The sequence below is a fragment of the Cetorhinus maximus genome, chromosome 6 (genome assembly GCF_964194155.1).
Source record: "Cetorhinus maximus chromosome 6, sCetMax3.hap1.1, whole genome shotgun sequence".
Taxonomy (NCBI): Eukaryota; Metazoa; Chordata; class Chondrichthyes; order Lamniformes; family Cetorhinidae; genus Cetorhinus; species Cetorhinus maximus.
The window spans coordinates 81,981,202-81,997,272 of record NC_135884.1 but is presented as its reverse complement, the minus strand read 5'-3'; the positions used below and the strand labels follow the sequence as shown (position 1 = coordinate 81,997,272).

General features: G+C 45.5%; 1 protein-coding gene across 1 annotated transcript in view; it reads left to right on the top strand.

Moving 5' to 3' along the window:
• LOC144682291 (hydrocephalus-inducing protein-like) overlaps nucleotides 1–16,071 on the top strand; it is a 524,265-nt gene that overhangs the window by 425,398 nt on the left and 82,796 nt on the right. The window contains exon 19 of the mRNA XM_078544767.1: nucleotides 1,579–1,731. Coding sequence (XP_078400893.1) covers nucleotides 1,579–1,731 — 153 coding nt within the window. The remainder of the gene's footprint in view (nucleotides 1–1,578; nucleotides 1,732–16,071) is intronic.

Sequence of the window (16,071 nt, the reverse complement as noted above, 5' to 3'; positions counted from 1 at the left end):
TTGCTGTAACTCACTACCTGTGATTTATTATCCTTTCTGTAACTGACTGCCTACAAACACTAATATCCAGTATGAGTCAGTTATAATCCTGTCATTTTTACCTCCTTTTAATTTACTTCTGTGATCTATTATCTTCACTGAATTTCATAGGCAAAATTTTCCCCCTGTTGGGGGGGGGGGGGAGTGCGGGAGCGGGCGCGAGCAGGCGGGTTCCCGATCAGCGCCCCTGGTTGGGGGCATGCTGCCATTTTATGTGGGCGGGCCAATTATGGCGTGACGTCCGCCAGGAAGCGCTATGCGCTCCCTGTGCGGGCGGCAGGAGGCATTCCCTCAGCTGGGAGTGCGGTCTTTCGTGCATGCATGCAAAATAGAGCACAGATCTCCCTGAGGCTAAGTGCTGCCTTAGGGAGATCGGCTCAGATTTTCAACTTTTAATAAAGGAGTTTAAAAATTTTCGCTGCCATGTCCTCTCATGTGACACTGTCACATGAGTTGGGACATGTCCATAACTTTTATTTAAACCTTTCATTAAAGTTTAAATACCCTCGTGAAACCCCATCCCACCAGTGGATGAGGTTTCATGTTTCTTCACAAGCCCGCTTGGGCTCCCTTAAGGTTGGACGGGCAGATCCATTAATGAGCTGAATTGGTTTTCTAATGGCCTCAATAGGCCGTTGACAGGTCAGTGGGCGCGCATCTGACTTGGCTGTGCCCCTGCCGACCTGAAAATGGAAATGACGTGGGGCGTCATCAGGAGTTCCACCCGACGTCACTCCGTGTAATTTTATGCGTCATTTTATGCCCCGCCCCTGCTCGCCGCCTGGAAGTTCCTGCCCCATGTGTAGAGATTTAGTGGTAACTTGATTTTGGCAAATATGAAATTGATTTTAATTAATCTGTTAATTTGTGGACTGGAATAGGAATAAAGGTCTAAAAAATCTGCTATGTAAAAACCCAACTATTTCATTAATATTCTTCAAGACCCCGCTGTCCCTGTCTGAACTGGCAGACCCTAGTCCCACACTATGTGGTTGACTCTTATCACGCCCTGAAGTGGCCCCTATAGTCACTCAGTTGTAAAAATAATTGCTGGTGAGGTGAAGGTCCATAACCGCCATCTATGAACAATAAATAATGAGCAATAAATGCAATCTTGTCAGCACTGCCCACACCCAAAGTCAATTTAAGGTAAGCTCACTACCTGTGACATGTAAATATGTGTCAAAATGTGATACGTGTTACGAAATTTCTTTACCCAAGGAATGGCAAAATTGTTGAAATCATTACCACAAGGAGTAGTTGAGGCTATTACATAGATACATTAAAAGGGAAGCTAGGGAAGCTAAATGATTTTGAAGGAAACAGAAGGAAATGATGTTAGATGAAGTAAGTTGGGAAAAGGCACACGTGGAACATAAACATAGACCAGTTTGGCCGGATGGCCGGTCTCTATGTAACCCTGTACATGTGTTATCATCACTGGATCTACTAATTACAACTCATTGCCAGCCATTTATTATTATTTGCTACACAGAAAGTTATCTAGAAATATTATTTATTTTGGTTTTTTTTAACCAGGCAGTCCACATTTCTTGCATTGGCGAGGGGCCAGTGGTCCATCTCAGTTCTACAAAGATTGACTGGGGAAAGATCCAGGTTCTGACTGATGTCCCGAAGACCATCTGCCTGTCTAATGAGTCGCTTATCCCAGCCAGAGTCATGGCCAAAATGGTAGGTTGTTTGCAATAATTAAAAAGGAAATATGTTCAGTAAAGATGACTAATTGCTTCACATATGGGATTTATTGCACATCTGCCATTCCTTCAGCTTTTTTCCCCTTTTATAAATTTACCCCTCAGTATCTACTCTGCATGGTTTGATGGGAACTGTGCAGCACCCAACATATTCTATTCAATACAATTCTTAGTTATCTTTTATGTTTCTTCAAAACAAGAACCAGATCTTAATAGCTACAACAGGTACACCTTCTTGATTCTCTGTCATTTACTTAAAAAACATTTTCCAAAGTCTCCCTCAAGACACTGTGGCTGCTCTTCCTCAGGATTGCTAATTTAGTGCTGCTTAGGTTAATTTTATACTGTAGTTAAACTAAGGACTGAGTTGAAGTTGGCTCAATTCATTTGGTACATGAAGAGCTGGTAGACAAGACTTTCATCTTCGGTAGACAAGATTCCACATAGGCCTAAAGTGGAAAGTTTGTTTGGTGATCCACCTGGCACTATGTTATGTTTTGGTGCAGTAAGCCTGCATTGACATTTTAGTGTGAGGCTGAACTCATTGAATCAGGAATGAAGTACACAAATTGAGAACATTTCTTCCATTGACTAATCCTAGACAGTTACCGATTCCCCAGTATCCCAGCAGTTTATGATGTTTCAGAGAACCGAGCGTTATATCTGTGCACTCTTTTATTGGATTCTGAAAAGTTTCCGCATTTTTGTTGGTTTATTGTAAATTACCAATTGCACTAATACTGGCAGAAACATGTGTTAAGAATCTTTCATAACTGCACAACTTTTTGTTTACCTTACTTATTACAAATTCCTTATGCTGTGGTCCTACACACACCAAAACTGAGTTGAGACTGTTTGCAAGCATTTGATCTTGGGGCCCTTACAAAGGGTGGACCAGAGACTTTTCTCCCATCTGAGCTCAACATAAATCCAGATTCTTGAGGTGTGCTAAATTACTGTGCCACTTTGTTCTCCATACTTGATTATCAGTTCAATAAGTATCATTAAAAATCCATTGGGAATCTTGAGGGTTAACAGAGAAAATGAGTACACAGAGGGTTACAGTATTACTGCTTCTGGTTTAACTTTCCTTTATACCAGTAGATAATTTGCATTTACTCTAATCATTATGAATAGCTGATGGCAATACTCATTAGCACAATCCTAAATAGGGAAAGGAGCCATTGGCCTGGATTTTCGCCTCCGAGTTGTTTAGGGGGAGTCGGGAAATCACCCACCTCGCCATGCCTGGCTCAGGAGAAACTCGCCCGAATGGTGGGATCGTCATTCTGGGGGTTGGGCGGGTACTGGGTGGGGTTAGACTTACCGCCCCCAGATGGAGATGGCTACCAGCTGCTGAGTTCCTAGCGAGCTTTTTAAAATGCCTGCCTCAGTTCTCTGGGACTTCGTCCTATTTGTTTTGTTAAATATTAGGCCCTCTAGCCCTTATACCTTACACCCCTTTACCCCCCCACCCACTCATCGTGCCCCATCCATGCCAACTCATGCTAACTCATGTCTCCCATCTTCCCAATGGGCCCTTCATACCCTCCATGTCAACTTAATGCCAACTGATGCCGCACACCCATCCCCTTAGTTGCTTGTAGCTCCCATGCCAACTTAATACCAGCCCATGCCAACCCCCCAACACCACTTGCCCTTACCATGCCAACTCACCCAGTATCCATCATGGGCAGTCCTAATGAGCCATGTTGAGATGAAACAAAATAAAGATTTAAATATCTATTTCAGCATTTTCTATAGAAAAAAAACTCCCAATCATGAAAGCACATTCAAATCATTTAAATCCTTTCAAGTACTTAATCCCTTATAAAAATAGACTAGCACTCATAACCCCAAATTAAAGAAAGGTAACCCTTTGATAACCTTTTTGAACTGTCAATCAAACTGTGAATTTAGGATCCCCTATTGAGATAATGATAAACTGTGGAAAGCATTAATAATGACATACCAATAGCCCTTGTGGTAATGTCAGCAAACAGCTATTGTAACTGCTGGAACAGATTTTTTTCAATTTTCACTGACACAGGCAGCCTATTTTTAAATTTTTTAATGGGCTGAGGATTTAAATAACTTGACAGCTTGAGTTTTTGTTTAACCTCTCACAGAGGCGTTTTTTAATTTTTAAAGTGCTGGGTGTTTAAATAACTTTGCAGTTTGACAGTTCTACAGACCTTAAGATCTTTTCCGACTACTCCAAAATTTTGTAACTCCCACACTGTTGGTTAAGGCCCTTGATACAGCAAAAATGAGATCTGTTTGAACTCAGCACTGAGTTCAAATGGCCCTGCTGAGTTCGGGGCTTCCTCACATGTGAGTCACATCCCGCCCCTTTCCCTACTGGTGAAAATGGAATCTGTTGGAAATAGTGGTGGACTTCCAATCCAGTGTCCATCTGCCATTTTGCAGACTCTTTGTAGTCTCCATGACTCTACAAAAATCCGGGCCATATAGTCCACTGTTCTGGTGCTAGAAAGGATACCAAACACTTCTATTAAATCATTCACAGTGCATAGACCATGATGGTACTTGGGACCTCAGGAAAGATATTACAGAACATTATGAAGCAAATCTCAAAAACAATATGTAGAAGTACCTAAAAGGAGTTGTGAAACAGCTCAATATGAATAATGAATGACTCTACAAGTAAATCTTTTGACTCTGCACCCTCAACAGGAAGCTGTTGCCAAAAGGAGTGTGGCTTGGAGAATTTGCACAAAATGTTATTGTCCTGTTTATAACCCATGCCTCCTTGAACCTCTCCAGTTGGGCAGTGGGATCGGTGAACTTATCCTTATTTCCTTTCCAAACAAGGCTGAGTTCTCCTGAACTTATACCTGCCATTCAGTGGGTTTTCAGTCAGCTATGAATCGCATCCATATACACATTAACTGCAGGCAGGGGCTGTCCAGTTTTATTGATGCCCCAAGAAAGAGAGTAGGGGTAAGATTAGCAATTGAGAATGGCAGCAGAATGACAGAAGGCAGAAAGTGGGGTCCCATGAGGATCAGTTCTGGGAACACTATTATTCACAATTTATATTAACAATTTAGACTTTGGAATCAAAAATATAATTCATAAATTTGTGGATGTCATCAGATTGGATGGGATGATCAGTACTAAGTGGACAGCAGCAAATTACAAGATGACATTAATAAAATTCTCATCAACACAGTTCAGTGTGAAGTATTACATAATTGTAAGAAAAATAAGGAGAAAAATACATGACTTGGAAAGTAAGAATCTAAATGGGGTAGAGGGACAAAGGGATCTGGGAGTACAAATACACAAATCACTAAGAAGTTTTAAGGCCACAAAAAATACAAACCAAGCAGTAGGGCTTATTTCTTGAGGGATAGAACTGAAAAGTAGAGAAGTTATGCTAAATTCGTGTCTAATCTTGGTTAGATCACATTTACAATGCTGTGTATAGTTCTGGCTACCATATTATAAAAAGGACATAGAGGCACTGGAGAGGGTGTGAAAAAGATTTACTTGCATGATAGAAAAATACAAAGTTCTATCAATCAGGCTGGGGGTTTCTTTTCGAACTGAAGGTTGAGCGTTAAAAGGGTTTTGACAGAATAGATACAGAGATGATGTTTTCACTTGTGGGGAAGAGCTAAAGTAGAAGTCATTGATATAAGACAGTCACCAATAAATCAAATATAGAATACAGAAATATCTTTACCCAAAGAGTGATAAGAATAAAAAATGTGGAACTCGCTACCACAGGAAGTGGTTGAGATGAATAGTGTAGATGTATTTAAGGGGAGGATCGATAAGCATATGAGGGAGAAAGGAGCAGTTGATTATGCTGTTAGAGTTAGATAAGGATTTGTGAGGTAACTCTGTGAGGAGGCTTGAGTGGAGCATAAAGACCAGCATGGTCTGGTTGGGCTGAAGGGCCTGTTTCTTTGCTGTATATCCTTTGTAATTCTACATAAAAGGGGAAAAGTCTGGCTCTTTAGGTTTTCATGGTGTCCCATGAGACTCCACAGCCAGTGATGTGTTTTTGAATCATAGTCACTTGTACCACTGTGAAACATATTTATATTCGTGGTGTCCCTGGGCAGGCTGTAAGCTGACCCCATGATGTACTTGTGCAATCTGAAAGCTGATTCTCTGAAGTCACTGTGTTTTCTGTGAGCTGTATCTATGATGCCCCTGTGTTATTATTTAGCTCACTACATGATGCCACGTGCAATCTTTGATCTGATGCTATGCTCTTTGTGCCTTTGCTATTTGTGAGGCAACTCTGTGATGTCCCTGTGCTATTTATGAGGTAACTCTGTGATATCTGTCTGCAATTCTCTTTCATTCATTCATGGGATGTGGCATCGCTGGCTAGGCCTGCATTTATGGCCCGTCCCTAATTGCTCTTGAGAAGATGGGGATGTGCTGCCTTCTTGAACTGCTACAGTCTGTGTGGTGTAGCAACGCCCACAGAGCTGTTAGGGAGGGAGTTCCAGGATTTTGACCCAGTGACAGTGAAGGAATGGCGATATACTTCTGAGTCAGAATGGTGAGTGACTTGGAGGGGAACTTGCAGGTGAACTTGCAGGTGGTGGTGTTCCCATATATTTACTGCCCTTGGCCTTCTAGATGGTAGTGGTCATGGGTTTGGAAGATGCTGTGTAAGGAGCCTTGGTGAATTCCTGCAGTGCATCTTGTAGATGTACACACTGCTGCTACTGTGCATTAGCGGTGTAGCGAGTGAATGTTTGCGGATGTGGAGCCAATCAAGCGGGCTCCTTTGTCCTGGATGGTGTCAAGTTTCTTGAGTGGTGTTGGAACTACACTCATCCAGGCAAGTGGAGAGTATTCCATCACACTCCTGACTTGTGCCTTGTAGATGATGGACAGACTTTGGGGAGCCTGGAGGTGAGTTACTCGCCACAGGATTCCTAGCCTCTGACCTGCTGTTGTAGCCACAGTATTTATATGGCTAGTCCACTTCATTGGTCAATGGTAACCCCCAGGATGTTGATAGTGGGGGATTCAGTAATGGTCATGCCATTGAATGTCAAGGGGCGATGGTTAGATTCTTGTTGGAGATGGTCATTGCCTGGCACTTGTGTGGCGCGAATGTGTTAGCTGACTCTTTGGTGTCCGTGTGGTATCCCTCTGCTTTCTGTGAACTGGCTCTATGTGCTGGATTTTCATGTCCCGAAAGCTGGTTGGGGCCCGATTCCAGGATTCCCACTGCCATTCCTGCTGCTGGCAATTTTGAACAGCGCAGGTTAAGGGTGTGGGGGAAGGTGGGCGTTTCAGATCCTCCACACTTTCACGGAGTCAGGCTGACATTTGAAGACAATGTGGTTCACGCCAGATCAGAGAAGCCATGAACCATGGAGAGCCCTGGTCTGGAGATGGGAACTATTTGACAGGTAAGCTGAAAAAGTGTTGCGCTGTATGATAAGCTAAATATGTTTTTAATACAGTGATCGATAAGCCTTTGTTCTGAAAAGGTAAGTGACCATTAAGTTGACCAGCTAACTCTGAGATGACCTTGTGCAGTCCATGAGCTCACTCCGTGATGTCCCTATACTATCTATGAGTTCACTCTATCATGTCCTTTTGCTATTTCTAAGCTTTCTTGTCTGCGTGTTATAGGGAAGTCACCTTGGGATTTTCCGCTCTGCGGACTAAGTGCGGGCGAAAAAAGCAGCGTTTTACCTGTGGTGCTCGGACTGCCTGGCTAGCTTGATCTCTAGTGAGGTGCATGCATTTGTACACCTTGGCAGAGGGCGTCCGTCACCTCCTGTATGCACTTGAGTGGAACTTGAGAGTTGCCGCAGAAGTCCCCAGTGGAGCCCTGGAAGGAGCCACTCGTGTAGAAGTTTAGAGCTGCGGTGACATTGAGAGCCGCTGGCAATGGATGTCCTCCCAGTCCCTGCGGCATCATCTCCTCGAGAACGTGGCAGATATTATTGACCAGATCCCTTGACGTGTGGAGGCGGCGACAAAACTGATTTTCACTCATCTGGAAGAATGACGTGTGTCTTCCGTACACCCTTGGTCTTGTGAGCCACTTCTGCTCAGTGAACCTGTGAACTTCGTCCTCTGGGTCAGGAGGGGGCCTGGAGTTCCTTGTACATCAGGGTGATGCACCTCCCTTTGCCGAGCCTGGCCCCGACATCGTACTCTTCTCTGCCTTTCCTCCTGGCTGCATGCGATGAAGGCTGTTTTAAATGCACCATTCATCTTCCTCACATTCTCCTCTCTGCTGGAACATTGATGAAAAACATGAGTGAGCATCAGCCTCCAAAACTCCTTTCTGTGTCGCTGACTAGTGAGTTACTGTGGTTTCAAGGGGTTAGTTTCAGTCGAGGCACCTCATCACTATGATTTGTTTAAAACCAACAAACACCAACAGCCTATATATCCTGGCGGGTAATGCTCCCCCCGATATAAGAAGAACGGTAGTCAGCAAGAAAGAGCGACTCCGTCAAACATCAGATGAGAGGCACCCTCTACATGGTCATACACCTACACCCAGCCGCCTAAAGTCAAGGAACAGCTTCATGAACGGTGTTGTTCCATTACAATCAACCCCATCTGAAGCCCACATCGCCTTGTGGAAAGACCGGCTCGCCAGTCTCGAACAACCCCCAGCGATGGAAATTCTACTGGATGAAAGCCTTCCCCCAGGAGCTAATTGCAACTGGGCAACCTGGAAGTGCCTTAAGACTTAGGACTGGTGTAGGTCGTTCAAAGGTGTCATTAAGCAAATGGGGATATACAACCAGCCCGACAACTTGTGAATGTGGAACTGAGCCACAGACTATGCAACATCTCCTGCAATGCCTATCGCTACAGAAACCCTGCACTGTTGCAGATCTTGCCAAATTCAACAACAGGGTGCAAAAATGTGTCCAGTTCTGGCTGGACCATGTATAGACTGTCCGTGGACACGATAAGAAGAAGAATCACCACGAAATTCCTTGGCAGCACAATGGCAGTTTTCAGGAACACAGTAGATGCCCCCCCCCCCCCCCCCCCAAATATTCCAATGCCTAATGCTGTGAGGTTGCTTTGGATAGGCGCTTGGATGTGTTGCTTTTATCCCAGGCGCTGGAACCCTCATCCAGGGGGATGTAGACTTCTATGACTACATTCTTTGGAATATACATGAGGCCAAATGTTTAGTGAGGGAATGAGATTATTTTAGGCGGGGCTGGGGTTTCACATCTCTGAACCTGCCACCTGCAAGGTTCGTAGGAGCAGTTTCCAATGTGTTTCTGCAGTTTGTCCAGCAGCTCACTTGGTTTTGGATTTATTGCTGCACTGGGGAATTTCTACACTTGGGACAAGGGGTTATTGCACGAATTGGAATTAATCTCGCATGAATGATCTTTATGAATTATGGCTCCTGATTGCACCTATTATTATTAAAATGCTCCTAACATGTTTCAGCTGTGCTCAAATTCTCATTTGGGAATACAGATATCAGTTGGGTACCTCTTAAGTCAGCCCACCAGTGTAGTGAACCGCTCTTCCCAGAAGCCCTGAGAGCCTTCCCCACCAGAGTGTTTTCATAGTTTCATTTTCTACTGCACCATAGGTTCAAGTTGCAAAATGGTGGTGTTGAGGTTCTACTACCGGACCTCCCAGGGTGACTATGGAAATCCCTCACATCGTCCTGAAGGAGGATAATGTACAGGTGTCCCTCCCGCCAATAACTCTCAGTCCACGCCCTGTAATCCTTGATCCCATTGTCATTGTGGTAGATATCCCGGTTTTACCCCCTGAATCATTTAGGTGGATGTGCCTCTGTATAGACCTTGCCCCTCCTCATCTTGAGGCCAATGCACAGTGACATACAGAGATACCCCCCATGAGACTATTGAGTGCCCGCCCCTACACTACCTGTTCCCGATCTGTAGGCTGCAATTGTCTCCCCTGACTGTGACTATGCCATCTGCAGCCCAGTATTATGCCCAAAACACCCGGACTAGGCCCTGTGCACCTTGCTGGGGACTACTGACAATGGACTAACATGCCCTCCCCCTTTCTGGACTGGGTCAAGGACAGTCTTTGCAAGCCCAGCAGTCTAAACTTAATCGCTTCTTTACTTGATTCTCCGCGCTTTCTGGCCCTGACTTGCTTTTGGGCTTCAGCCCTAGACTCACTTGCCATTCGGGCCCGGAGGATATTCCCACCATCCCCACCCAAACATGTATCTGAGTGCACCCTTCCCCTGTATTCCCCCCACTCCACCCCACCATGCCCTTCAGTCAGACCTTTGCTCTCCGGCCTCTTCCCTTGCCCCCGACCTGTCTCCTAGTGCCGCCCCAAGTCAAGCCTGTGCCTTCAAGCTTATTTCAGTGCCCCCCTCCCTTCCCGCCTTACTGCTGGTCTGGTACGTAGAGCCTTGGCTCTGAAATCACCCTGAAATTGTTCTGCTTTTGCCTGCGCAGCTTGCCGCGGAGTCAGGGGAGCCATGAGCAATGCGCGATGTAAGGTAGGCAAATATACCTTGAAGTTATGAGTGAAATGCAGTTCGCCAGCGCATGTCCCTTATGAATGATGTTGGTCTAATTAGATGTCAGTGTGGTCTTTTGATCCATTGTGGGGTCGTGATTCCAACAAGCTGCCTTCATAATGAGTATTGATGATATTCAAATACCATTCCCGACATGGCACAGCGGGATACGTAAGCTGCCATTGAAATATGGAGCAGATGATTGCAACCTGTTTTTACGCTGACATAAACCAGACTTTTGCGCTCCTGAGATATTATCCCCTCCCACCCACAGCTGATGGGAGCGGAAAATCCCGCCCCTTATCTCCATGCAATTTATGAGCTCACTGTGTGATGTTCCTGTATTTGTGAGCCCACTGTGTGATGTTCCTGTATTTGTGAGCCCACTGTGTGATGTTCCTGTATTGTCTGTGAGCCCACTGTGTGATGTTTCTGTATTGTCTGTGAGCTCACTGTGTGATGTTCCTGTATTTGTGAGCCCACTGTGTGATATTCCAGTATTGCCTGTGAGCTCACTGTGTGATGTTTCTGTATTGCCTGTGAGCTCACTGTGTGATGTTCCTGTATTGTCTGTGAGCTCACTGTGTGATGTTCCTGTATTGTCTGTGAGCTCACTGTGTGATGTTCCTGTATTTGTGAGCTTACTGTGTGATGTTCCTGTATTTGTGAGCCCACTGTGTGATGTTTCTGTATTGTCTGTGAGCTCACTGTGTGATGCCTCATGCAATCTTTGAGTTCATTCAAATGGCATGTTAGCCTTTATAGCAATGAAATTGGAGTACATGAACAAATGAGTCTTTCGACAATTGTATCGTGGTTTGCCTAGTCCAGATCTGGAATACAGTGTGAAGTTTGTGTCTCCATATTTAAGGAATGATATTATGGTGCAGTATAATGAAGGTTCACAAAATTAATTCCTGGAATGGGAGGGCTGTCTACTGATGAGAGGCTGAGTAAATTGGGCCTATATTCTCTGGAGTTTAGAAGAATAAGAGGTGATCTCATTGAAACATGCAAGATTCTGAAGGGGATTGACGGGGTAAATACTGAGAGGCTGCTTCCTCTGACTGGGAAATCTAGAACACAGGGGCACAGCCTCAGCATAAGGGGTCGATCATTTAGGACTGAGATGAGGAGCAATTTCTTCACTAACAGTGTTGTAAATCTTTTGAATTCTCTACCCCAGAGAATTGTGGATGCTCCATCATTGAATATTTTTAAGGCTGTGTTTTCTGCTAACTCTGTGCATGCACAGTTGTAAGCATGGTTGTCATCTTTATAGGGGCAATGTGCAGCATGGTGCATGCACTGTCATTGAAAACTGAATTGCAAGTATTACAGTGCCGGCAGCTTCAAGTTAATACCATTTACTAAAGGGAAACAGTCTCTTTATAATGTTTGCAATTATGGCTTCCCTGTAGCTTCTGAATCTCCCACTCTGGAGCCTCTTCCCCTTAATCCGGGTCTGTCATTGGGAACAAGCTGCGGGGCTACAAACGGAATAACGGCTGTCACCGGGTGGATCAGAAGCCTCCTCTCCCACCCCATCCCGATCCACAGAAACTGCAGAGAGGCTGCGCTCTGACTACCCTCCCACCATGGGGCTCAGAAACTGGGTGGAGGGCTTCAGAATACAAATAAGACCCAGCTGGTAGTGTATCTCCTGCAAATGACATAATTGGCAACTGGGCATGTGCAGACAGGTATTGATGGCTATCTTGCATGGTCATCTTGCGTTGACAGGGGAGACAGTTTATTTTTGAGTCTGAGATAGACAGATGTTTGGTCTCTCAGGCAATCAAGGAATTGGGGAAGCAAGTGGGAAAGTGGAATTGAAGCTGAGGGTCAGTCATGATGGTATTGAATGACAGAGCAAGCTCGACAGGCTGGGTGGTCTACTCTTGCTCCTATTTCTTGTGTCCTTATGTTCTCAGGTCCTTATGACTCTCAGTGTTATCCCTCTGCTTTCTGTGACCTGACCGTAAGATGTCCTTATGCTATCTCTGATGTCCCTGAGCTCTGTGAGTTGACTCTGCGATGTCCCTATGTTACAAGTAGAAAGACTCCCTGATGTCTGTGTGCTAATTCTGCGATGTCCCTAGAAATCTGTGACCTAATTTTATAATGGCCCTGTACTATCTGTAAACTCACCATATAATATCCCTGACCTCTGTGGGAGCATACTCTGTTGATGTCTCTGTGCAATCTTGGACATCAACCTATGCTACCTGACTGCTAGCTGTGAGCTTATTCTGTGATTTCCCTCTGCTATCTATGAGCTGACTCTATGATGTCTGTGTGCGGTCTATGAGCTGCTTCTGTGATATTCCTTGCTCTCTGGGGGTGCTCTCTATTGATGTCCTTTGCAATTTGAGCTCAGTCTCTGATGTCTGTGTAAAATCTGTGAGCTGAGACTATGATGTCCTATGCTATCTAATAGTTTCATGCTGTGATGTCTCATGCAATCATTGAGCTGACTTCCTGATGTCTATGTGGTATCCCTCTGCTTTTTTGTTAATTGACTATGATTTCCATGTGAAATCTGTGATCTCACTCTCTGATGTCCCTATGCTACCTGTAAGCTGACTGTGTGATGTCTTGGACTATCTTTGAGTTCACTCTGTGTCCCTCAGCTGTCAGTCAGTTGACTCCATGATGTCCCTGTACAATGATGTCCCTGTGAGCTGAGTCTATGGGCAGAAATCTTTGCTCGGCGGGTGGCCAAGTGTGCCGACGTCAACGCACAGTCACGCGAAGTTCGGTCGGCAGGCGCACGCCAGAGTCGGCAGCGTGCCTGCCGACAATTAAAAGGCCTGTTAAGCCCATTTAGTTACCGATTAACGGGGGCGGGGGGAGGGGGAGAAGAAAATTCAAAATGGAGGACAGAGTTCATGGTCTGAAGTTGTTGAGCTCAATGTTGAGTCCAGGAGGCTGTTAAGTGTCTAATCAAAATATGAGGTACTATTCTTCCAGTTTTCATTGGGCTTCACCGGAACGTTGTTGCAAACCGAGGACAGAAATGTGTGCATGAGATCAAGATGGTGAGTTGAAATGGCAGGTGACAGGAAGGTCAGGGTCATGCTTGTGGAGGTGATACGAAGGTGTTTTGCAAAGCGATCACTTAATCGGCATTTGGTCTGCCAAAAATGTGAATACAGTAGACTAAATTGAAAGAAGTGCAAGTAAATCATTGTTTCACCTGGAAAGAATATTTGGGGCCTTGGAAAGTGAGGAGGGAGGAGGTAAAGGAGCAGGCGTTACACCTCCTGCGATTGCATGGGAAAGTGCCGTGGGAAGGTAATGAGCGGGTAGGGGTGATGGAGGAGTGAACCAGGGTGTCACTGAGGGAATAGTTCCTTTGGAATGGTGACAAGCGCGGCGAGGGGAAGATGTGTTTGGTGCTGGCATTATGCTGGAGTTGGCAGAAATTGCGGAGGATGGTCCTTTGAATACGCAGGCTGGTGGGGTGGAAAGTAAGGATAAGGGGAACCCTATCATGGTTCTGGGAGGGAGGGAAAGGAGTGAGAGCTGAAGTCCGGAAATTCGTTTGGACACGATTGAAGGCCCTGTCAATCAGAGTGGGGGCAATCCCCAGAAGAGGAAAAAGGAAGACAAGTCAGAAGCATTGTTGTGGAAGGTAGCATCATTGGAACAATGAGACGGAGATGGAGAAACTGGGAGAATGGAATGGAGTCCTTAGAAGAAGCAGAGTGTGAGGAGGTGTAGTCGAGGAAGCTGTGGGAGTCAGAGGGCTTGTAATAAATATTTGTTGATAGTCTATCACCAGAAATGGAGGCAGAGAAGTCAAGGAAGGGAAGGGAGGTATCAGAGATGGACCATGTGAAGGTGAGAGAGGTGGAAATTGGAAGCAAAATGCATGAATTTTTCCACGTCCAGACGAGAGCGTGAAGTGGCACCAATACATTCATTGGTGTACCAGAGAAAGAGTTATGGGGGGGTGGTGGCCTGAGCAGGACTTTAATAAGGAATGTTTTACATACGCCACAAAAAGACAGACGTAACTGGAGCCCATGCAGGGGCTCATGGCCACACCTTTTAGCTGGAGAAAGTGAGACAAGTTAAAGGAGAAATTGTTCAATAAAAGTACAAGGTCAGCCAGGTGGAGGAGAGTGGTGGTGGATAGGAATTGTTCAGTGCTCGGTTCAAGGAAGAAGCAGAGAGCTTTGTGGCAGGGAATGGCGATGTAGAGGGATTGAACATAATAATGAAGAGGCGGTTAGGGCCAGGAAACTGGAAATTGTTGAAAAGACATTGGGAGGAAATTTTCCCCCAGTTTGGGGGAAGTGTGGGAACGGACGCGGGCGCACCTCCAATCGGCGCTCCTGACTGGGGGCACACCGCCATTTTACGTGGGCGGGCCAATTAAGGCCCGCCCAGCGTGACGTGACGTCTGCCAGGAAGCGCTATGTGCTCCCTGTGTGGGCGGGGGGGATTCCCTCAGCCAGGGGTACATTCTTTTGCACACGTGCGCGAAAGAGTGCACAGATCTCCGTAAGGCTAAGTGCTGCCTCAGGGAGATTGGCTCCGAATTAAAATTTGCAATTCAAATGATAGAAGAATTTCCTTGCCATGTCCCCTCATGTGACACTGTCACATGAGTTGGGACATGTCCATAACTTTTACTGAAACCTTTATTAAAAATTTAAATACTCTCATGAAACCTCATCCTGCCCGTGGATGAGGTTTCATGCTTTTTCTGAAGCCCGCCAGGGCTCCCGGCCTGCCCGCCAACCTTAAGGTAGGACAGGCAGGTCCACTAATGACTTCAGTTAGTTTCTCAATGGCCTCAATAGGCCGTTGACAGGTCGGCGGGCGCGCAGCTGACTCAGCTGCGCCCCCGCCGACCTGAAAATGGAAATGACCCGGGGTGACGTCGGAAGTTCCACTTGATGCCATCTCGCATCATTTTACGCGTCAGCGAGCGGGCCCTGCCCCCGCTCGCCGACTGGAAGATCCTGCCCAGGGTGTCAGAAGAATCACAAATGTAGGTGGGAAGGGACTGGACAAGGGGAGAGAAAATAGGGTCAAGATAGGAAGAAATCAGTTCAGTGGGCAGGAACAGGCTGAAACGATGGGTCTGCCAGATCTACCACCATGTTTTGCTTTCAGACACCATTGACCTTTTTTCTATTATTAACACATTCTGCTATTTTGTTTTCAGACAGTGCTGACCTTTATTCTGCTATTAGCACCTACTCTGGACAAAAGCTTTCATCTTTATATGATCATTACCACTCCCTTTGTCCTGTGTTCCACGACATCTTTGTCATTTAATCTCTCCTGCCCTCCAACCTATCACTGGCCTTCTATTTTGCTCCACCTGCCCCTCTTCCCTTTTTCAACAGCATAAAACCTATCACATTTCTACCTGTCTTCAGTTCACAAGAAGTCATATTGAACTCAAAATGTTAACTCTGTTTCTCTCTCCACAGATGCTGCCAGACCTGCTGAGTTTTTCCAGCATTTTCTGTTTTTATTCCAGAGTCCCAGCATCTGCAGTATTTTGCTTTTACTTTATGATGTCCCTGTTAGCTCACAACATGATTCTTTGTGAAATCCTTGGGTGGGAGGATCATGTGTGATCTGACTGTAACTTCCCGCCTACTCCCAGTAACCCTTCACCCCGTTATTTACCAAGAATCTATCTAACTCTGCCTTGAAAACATTCAAAGACTCTGCTTCCACTGCCTTTTGAGGAAGGGAGTTCCAAAGACTCGCTACCCTCTGAGAGAAAAAAATTCTCCTATCTCTGTCTTAAATGGGCGAGTCCTTATTTTTAAGCAGTGA